We start from the raw sequence: 8,461 nt of genomic DNA, 5'->3' as shown, positions 1-8,461 counted from the left end.
ATTTGTCAAGTTCTCCATCTTGTTGTATTTGTTTCTGAATAGTTTGACTAGTATAAACTACAGTTCCCATGAGCGCTACGCGTCTCTTTACGCAACCCTGAGGATTTCTTATCAGCTTTTACGTAATGCAGCTCACTTTCGAAAACAAAAGCCGGGATCAAACTTCAAAATAAAAGCCGCCTCAGACTGAAATCCACAACATCTAGGCCTATTTTGAACTGTATAGTATTGATATCAGATGCTATTGTATCTGCTTTTATATTGTAGGCCTACTGGTCTCTAATGGGCTTGTTGAACAAAAATACTTGGAATCCAATAATCATTTGAATCATAACAGGACTTTTATTCTGACACCACTATTAATCCTAATTCTTGTCTCCGTTTCTGGTTTACCCCCAACGTTAAACCGACCTCTACCAACCACGGGGACACATCAGAAGAACCGAGTCACCGTGAATTCAATTCACAGCTCTTTTATCGGGTGAGCGTGCCCCAGTGACAGTCCGTTCTCCCCGCGGTTATGAGACTCCGCTGGTCCGGGGGCGTACTGCTGTCGGTGGCGGCTGCATACTACGTCTATACTCCGTTACCGAGTACCGTGAACGAGCCCTGGAAGCTCATTCTGCTGGACGCGCTGTTCCGGAGCTTCATACATGCGGTAAGACTGACTGGTAATGACTTGAAAATAGAATAAAATAGAATAGAACGTATTAGTTAAGGCAGGTGTTTTGCTGTAAATAGTATTGAATAGTGGAATTAGTCAGTTCATGACATCAGTGCAGTGAACTGGTTAGCCTATGTGTCCCATCAGATCATACAGTCCACAGGACAGTCAAAAACCTATAGTACCTTGACAGTCCATTGAGGGCACCAATCAGGGGCGTCATGCACCCCCAAAATCTGTGGGGGCACAAAGTATGTGAGGATGGCTGGGGTGTGGTTTTCAAACACCTGAAACAGCTTTTCCTTGCAATCTAGAGCCATAATAAATATGCTTAATTCTATGTAAAAAATCTGTCTATTTATGTAATTTTACCCCATTTTCTCCTCAATTTTGTGATATCCAATTGGTAGTTAAGACCTTGTCTCATCACTGCAACTTCCCAACAGTCTTGGGAGAGGCGAAGGTCGAGACATGTGTCCTCCGAAACATGACCCTCCAAGCCTTGCTGCTTCTTAACACACTGCTCGCTTAATCCGGAAGTTAGCCGCACCAATGTTCGACCCTCCCCTAACCTGGACGGCGCTGGGCCAATTGTGCGCCGCCCCATGGGGCCCCAGGCTGTAGTGGTGAACCCCAGGCTGTAGTGGCACATTAGCATTGCGCTGCACCACTCGGGAGGCCAATACAACTATGTCTATATTTCTGCATATCTAAACATACCTCTTGAGCTGTCTGTATCCTCCTGACTGGTGGTTCTTTTTTTAAAGAAACAAAATATGCTTCTCTGCATCTCTGCTAATATCTGGGTAAAATATTGAAAGGAATGTGTGTCTTATTCAGTACATTTAGTTATTGCTTGCTTTTCTAAAGTCTACCAACCTTGCCAGCAGGCATGCCAGCTAAGATAGTTAGACAAGCTAGCTACTCTAACTTGATTGATAGCCTGAAATGGCTTCTTGGTAGCTAGTTATGAGGTTGGGAGATTGGGAACCTATCTGGGCTAGCTTAAGCCAACTTTATAAAATTGCTAAGTGGCTAGTAGTGTTACAGAGAAAAAATAAATACAAATTATATATATATATACAGTACCAGTCAAAAGTTTGGACACACCTACTCATTCAAGTTTTTTACTATTTTTTACATTGTAGAATAATAGTGAAGACATCAAAACTATGAAATAACACATATGGAATCATGTAGTAACCAAATAGCCACCCTTTGCCTTGATGACAACTTTTCACACACTTGGCATTCTCTCAACCAGCTTCATGAGGTAATAACCTGGAATGTATTTCAATTAACAAGTGTGCCTTCTTAAAAGTTAATTTTAATGCGTTTGAGCCAATCAGTTGTGTTGTGACAAGGTAGGGGGGGGGTATACAGAAGATAGCCCTATTTGGTAAAAGACCAAGTCCATATTATGGCAAGAACAGCTCAAATAAGCAAAGAGAAACGACAGTCCATCATTTCTTTAAGACATGAAGGTCAGTCAGTTTCTTCAAGTGCAGTCGTAAAAACCATCAAGCGCTATGATGAAACTGGCTCTCACGAGGACCGCCACAGGAATGGAAGACCCAGAGTTACCTCTGCTGCAGAGGATAAGTTCATTAGAGTTACCAGCCTCAGAAATTGCAACCCAAATAAATGCTTCTCAGAATTCAAGTAACAGACACATCTCAACATCAACTGTTCAAAGGGGACTGTGTGAATCAGGCCTTCATGGTCAAATTGCTGCAAAGAAACCACTACTAAAGGACACCAATAAGAAGAAGAGACCTGCTTGTGCCAAGAAACACGAGCAATGGACATTAGACCGTGGAAATTTGTCCTTTGGTCTGGAGTCCAAATTTGAGATTTTTGGTTCAAACCGCCTTGTCTTTGTGAGACGCGGTGTGGGTGAACGGATGATCTCCGCATGTGTAGTTCCCAACGTAAAGCATGGAGGAGAAGGTGTTATGGTGTGGGGGTGCTTTGCTGGTGACACTGTCTGTGATTTATTTATAATTCAAGGCACACTTAACCAGCATGGCTACCACAGCATTCTGCAGCGATACGCCATCCCATCTGGTTTGGGCTTAGTGGGACTATAATTTGTTTTTCAACAGGACAATGACCCAACACACCTCCAGGCTTTGTAAGGGCCATTTTACCAAGAAGGAGAGTGATGGAGCACTACATCAGATGACCTGGCCTCCACAATCCCCCGACCTCAACCCAATTGAGATGGTTTGGGATGAGTCAGACGGCAGAGTGAAGGAAAAGCAGCCAGCAAGTGCTCAGCATATGTGGTAACTCCTTCAAGACTGTTGGAAAAGCATTCCAGGTGAAGCTGGTTGAGAGAATGCCAAGAGAGTGCAAAGCTGTCATCAAGGCAAAGGGTAGCTATTTGAAGAATGTCAAATATAAAATATATTTAGATTTGGTTACTACATGATCCCATATGTGTTATATCATAGTTTTGATATCTTTACTATTATTCTACAATGTAAAAATAAAGAAAAATAAAGAAAACCCTTGAATGAGTAGGTGTATATATTTTGTGGGGGCACGTGCCCCTGTGCCCCCTATGGGCATGACGCCTCTGGTAATAGTGTTTTGGGTTATAGGCCTTTACTTGACCAGACTGTCTGAACTTTGAACCTCTTTCATTGGCCAGCTACAATAAGGACACACACACACAGGCCTTGTGTGGTGATAGGTTCAGTACACATCACTGCATTATTTTCCAGAAAGTAGGCTGGCCCTCTTTGAAGTCACATAGGTCGATTTATCAATGTCTTTTTATCTATAAATCTCTCTTACAAAAACTCCCGCTGTGCCTAACATCATTATTCATCTTTAAACATATGAGTTAGTTACCATACCCGATCTCAGGGATGGCTAACCCTGAAAATCCCTTCGGTCTCCTCAGAGTTAGGTAAAACTGCTTTTAGTTTCTTTGCACCCCATGTATAGAACAATCTACAGAGTTCCATACAACTGGATGTTCTGGTGCCTCTTGGCAGTTCAACATGTTGATTGGAGACCTCCTTGCTGAGGAATGTGGTTGTTTTTCTTGAATATTTGTATCATATTGTGTTTTCTTTTACATTGTGTGTTATTTTATTTTTTGTGTATATAAATTGTGTATATGCAGGGCTCCTGGCGACTCCCTTAAATTAAATAAGTAATGAAAATTGTCCCAGTGGTCACTGGCCTTGTGCTAAAGTGGTCAACGACAGTTAGGATCTGATGAAATAGAGAGTGGGGAGTGGCTGAGAGTCATCAACATGCCTTAACCTGTCTCTACCGAACCTCCCTCTAGCCTGAACTACCAGTCCAAACAGCTACCTAGCTTATTAGTAATACTGTAGAAGAGTACTCACACTGAGACCTGCAGTACCAGTCCCCACACCCTATACAGTATATCTGGATGGCTGGTTCTATGTTTATACATCCCATCACAGTGTGCAGATATTAAACTGAGCGTGTGTGTGTGTGTTCCAGGGTGATGCGGCCCAAGCTCTAGGTGTCTGTCACAGTGTCCATATGTTGAACTCTGTGGTGTCTCGGTTGGAGGTGATAGAGCCATGGTCTAGTCCTACTGTACGTGTCACTGACTCCACCTTGGGGGGCGTGCCCGCACGAGTGTTCCAGCCAGTTGGAGGAGGAGCCAAGCTCAGGAGGGGAGTGCTCTACTTCCATGGCGGGGGATGGGCCCTTGGCAGCGGACGTAAGTGTGTGTGTGCTAGAGTTTCTTTTTAAGCTTTCCATATGTGTTTATGCACAAAATTTTCTGCATTTGTATGTGTGTGTAGGAATGAGATCTTATGACCTGCTGTGTAGGAGGATGGCTGAAGAGCTGGATACAGTCATTGTGTCGGTTGAGTGAGTATCAGAACCACTAATACTTAAAAAAAACAAAAAAACTACATAAATCATATGGGAACCGAACTGGCAACCGGAAGGTCTGCCATTGTTCCCCTGAGCAAGGCACTTATACTAAATTAACTTATGGTGTGTTAATTGTTGTTACCATAGTTACCGCTTGGCCCCGGAGGCAGTGTTTCCAGACCAGTACCATGATGCTCTAGCAGCGTCCAGAGCCTTCCTGTCCCCAGAGGTCCTGCAGCGCTACAGGGTCGACCCAGCCAGGGTGGGGGTGTCTGGAGACAGCTCTGGGGGGAACCTCGCTGCAGCCGTGGCCCAGCGGGTACACGTACACCCATGCGCACACACACATGCGCACACACACATGCGCACACACATTAACAGTCACACACTATCACATTCTTTTTCTGGCCATAGATCTCTGCAGATGACAGTATGAGTGTGAAGTTCAGTATCCAGGCGTTGATCTACCCAGTCCTCCAGGCTCTAGACCTCAACACCCCGTCCTACCAACAGAACCACAACGTACCCATCCTGCACCGACACCTCATGGCCAGGTACAGTGCACACGCACACGCACACACACACACACGCACACACGCACGCACACATGCACACACACACACACACACACACACACACACACACACACACACACACACACACACACACACACACACACACACCTGTTTCTAACCTTCCTCTCTTTCTCTAGGTTCTGGCTAATGTACCTGGGGGCTGATCCCTCTCTCCTCCCTCATCTCCTCTCCTCCCCTTCCTCCCTCCTCCATCCCTCCATCCCTCCATCCATCCGTTCTCATCTCAACTGGACCGCGCTGCTCGCGGCCAAACACCAAAAGCACTACCGGCCCGTTGGCATGGAGACTGGGTCGCGGGAGGTCACGGGGGAAGTGCCGGGGTTGGTGGATGTTCGAGCGGCGCCGTTGCTTGCAGAACAGGGGGTTCTAGGTAGAACGCCGCGAGCATACGTGATGACGTGTGAGTTCGACGTTCTGAGGGACGATGGGTTGATGTACGCCAGGAGACTACAGGACGCGGGCGTCACGGTTACCAGTGTTCACTATGACGACGGTTTCCACGGCTGCATGGTCTTCTCCTTCTGGCCGTTTTGGTCCTCCGTTGGCCAGAGGAGTCTGGACAACTACATCCAGTGGCTAGACCACAACCTCTAGAACAGTCATACTCAACAGGCGGACCGCAGTCTGTATCCGGACCCAGAAGAGGGTCAATACGGACCGCGGGTCTAAAATCTATTTTTATTTTTAAAGAAATCAGTCAGGCTTTTAACTTACTGCTGTTGAGTAGGTCTCATGGGCAGATTATGTGCCCAGGGGCCTCGACCCCAAGGGGGCCCCCATTTTTGATTTTGTTGAGTCACTCAGGTATCATATGAACACACATAAGAAGACATGGCAAAATGTGTAGAATTGCAGGAAATTAGCTTTAAAACTGCAACAGTTTCTCTCACCCCATGGCAAAATGTGTGGAATTGCAGGAAATTAGCTTTAAAACTGCAATGTTTTCTCTCCACCAGCAGGAGGGGTGTGAATTGTTTGAACAGTTTGGAGTTACATGTGTTGCGAAGGGCGGGTTTGTTACTATGCCGACAAATGACAATATCTATCCGGACCTTTGCCACTTTGGAAATTTGTGTGACCAGACCATCTCAAATAGTAGTTGAGTACCCCTGCTCTAGAACACCACAGAACCCTATGAAACCCAAGTTATGTTGAGAATCAAAACTATAGGATCACAACCTAGAGCACCACTAGGACTAAAACGTCCAGGCAACCAGACAACCACACCTCCCATGCCTCTTTCCTTCTGACTACCTAACTGATCCTGTGGTTGTTCAATGCAAAGGCAGTGAACTATCAGCTGTCTATGGAAACTGATTAAAGCTTTGAAAGCTAACAGTCTGATACACTGAAAGACTGACCAACATACACAGCTGTGTGGAATCCCTGGGTTGTGCAATAATATGTTGTATTTATTTATTTGACCATTCCAAGCTTAGGGAAGCAGGCAGAAGAGAGCCCAAAACTACAGTCCCTGATGAACAGTGTTTTACCAGGGTATAGGACCACTGAGAGAGAATCTGACACAGACAGGCTGAAAAGGCTTTTTTAGAGATATTATTTTAGAAATTAAGTAACTCACTGGGCAAAAATAATTGAATCAACGTTTTTTCCACTTTAAAAAATAATAATCTATGTGATGACGTTGACTCAACGTGGAAAACTGATTGGATTTGCAAAAAGTCGTCAACATAAGGGAATTTCGTCATTTTTTCACCCAACTTTTGACCTAAATCCAATGACATGGTGAAATTGTTTGTTGATTTCACGTTGAATTCACGTTATTGACTAAACTAAACCAAATATAAAAAAATCAAAACTACACGTTATAATGACGTCTGTGCCCAGTGGGAATATTCTATGTTATGTGCAGCAGAGAGAGAGAACATTGATCATAGAACGTGTGTGTTTTTAGTATAAGGAATATTGTCTGTTCTAAATGCATCAAAGGATCAGGTGTTTGTGTTGTGTGAGACATAAAGCCATGTGAACCAGGAATTCCAGGTATTCCAAATTGGCCTATTTTCTTTTAGAAAGATCTGTCCTCATTTCTCACACTGAATGTACATAGCTGTTGGTTTGGTGTATTATGTTGATGTGTTTCTCTTTTGCCAGATACTTGTTGATCACTAGGACAGTTCAATGTACTTTAGGCCAGGCCAGAGTCAGACATTTAGACATATGGCTCCGGGCCTGGCAATTGACCCTGGGTGTAATACCACTACTAGACAGATGGTGGCACTGTTGTGCTCTACAGATTAGAAAACCCTTCCAGGAATCAACTGACTGTAAACTGGTAGGGAACAAAGGCCTCAGTTTGAGCTTCACTTCACAACAGTGAACAGTCATATTATCACTGAAGAGAATTTAAACTAATTAATATATGTACATAAAATATATATTTATCTGATGTTGAGTCTAAATGGATCTGTCCTTTTTTTCTCCTACTCTGGCAAAAGTTTCAGTGGTGTGTATTGGTTCAGCTAACTCCCTGATCTTAGCACAGTATTGTAATATACTTCCAGGTGAAAAGTGTTCTTCCTGTTAAAAAGAAAAATGTGTGTGTGTGTGCTGTTCCAGTTGAAGAATGCAGTTTGAACCTCCAGGGTGTTTTGAAGCTGAACCGAGAGTGGCACATCTCTTTATTGCTACAGGGTAAAATCACACACACACACACACACACACACACATTCACAGATACATACATACATACATACAATACACACACACACTAACACACGCACTAGAACACACACACACATACTCACACACACACAGATACATACATACATACATACAATACACACACACACACTAACACACGCACTAGAACACACACACACATACTCACACACATTCACGCATGCCAGCTATGTGAGTGTGTGAATTGAATGGTAGCAGAAGGTTTTAGGCAGGAGATGGCATCCCAAATTGAGAATTGGGGAACCTATTCTCATTTTCTATCTTTCACGCTCTCCCTTCTGCGTTCTCTCCTTTCTCGCCTTCTGCCTTCCTCTCTTACCTGCTCTCTCTCTCTACCTCCTATCTCTCCTTTCTTTCTCACACCCTGAAGAGGAAGAGAATAACCAGACCCATCAGATGATCACATGACCTGTCACATGACAGTAGAAGGTGAACAAGTACATGCTCTCTCAACACATCTGATTATGTGAGTGCAAGTGACTGCATGTTAGGGACTGCATGTTAGGGACTGCTTCTTAGGGACTGCTTGTTAGGGACTGCTCGTTAGGGACTGCTTGTTAGGGACTGCATGTTAGGGACTGCATGTTAGGGACTGCTTGTTAGGGACTGCCTGTTAGGGACTGCT

General features: G+C 44.3%; 1 protein-coding gene across 1 annotated transcript; it reads left to right on the top strand.

Moving 5' to 3' along the window:
- Window positions 1-395: 395 nt before the first annotated feature.
- LOC121549793 (neutral cholesterol ester hydrolase 1) lies at window positions 396-6,824 on the top strand. Its single transcript, XM_041861679.2, has 6 exons — window positions 396-658; window positions 4,151-4,376; window positions 4,462-4,531; window positions 4,685-4,856; window positions 4,952-5,091; window positions 5,250-6,824. The coding sequence occupies exons 1-6, from the start codon at window positions 521-523 to the stop codon at window positions 5,725-5,727; spliced, it is 1,224 nt and encodes a 407-aa protein (XP_041717613.1). The 5' UTR covers window positions 396-520; the 3' UTR covers window positions 5,728-6,824.
- Window positions 6,825-8,461: the final 1,637 nt, after the last annotated feature.

This window comes from Coregonus clupeaformis, chromosome 34, assembly GCF_020615455.1.
Source record: "Coregonus clupeaformis isolate EN_2021a chromosome 34, ASM2061545v1, whole genome shotgun sequence".
Classification (NCBI taxonomy): domain Eukaryota; kingdom Metazoa; phylum Chordata; class Actinopteri; order Salmoniformes; family Salmonidae; genus Coregonus; species Coregonus clupeaformis.
Note: the sequence above shows the minus strand (reverse complement) of the source record. Positions and strands in the feature narration are given on the sequence as shown.

What these genes read in the sequence shown, in the direction of transcription:
- LOC121549793 (XM_041861679.2), top strand. Translation starts at nt 521, where the DNA reads ATGAGACTCCGCTGGTCCGGGGGCGTACTGCTGTCGGTGGCGGCTGCA. An exon ending in TCCGGAGCTTCATACATGCG is followed by an intron (nt 659 to 4,150) that starts GTAAGACTGACT and finishes TGTGTGTTCCAG; the next exon opens with GGTGATGCGGCCCAAGCTCT. An exon ending in CTGCAGCCGTGGCCCAGCGG is followed by an intron (nt 4,857 to 4,951) that starts GTACACGTACAC and finishes TTCTGGCCATAG; the next exon opens with ATCTCTGCAGATGACAGTAT.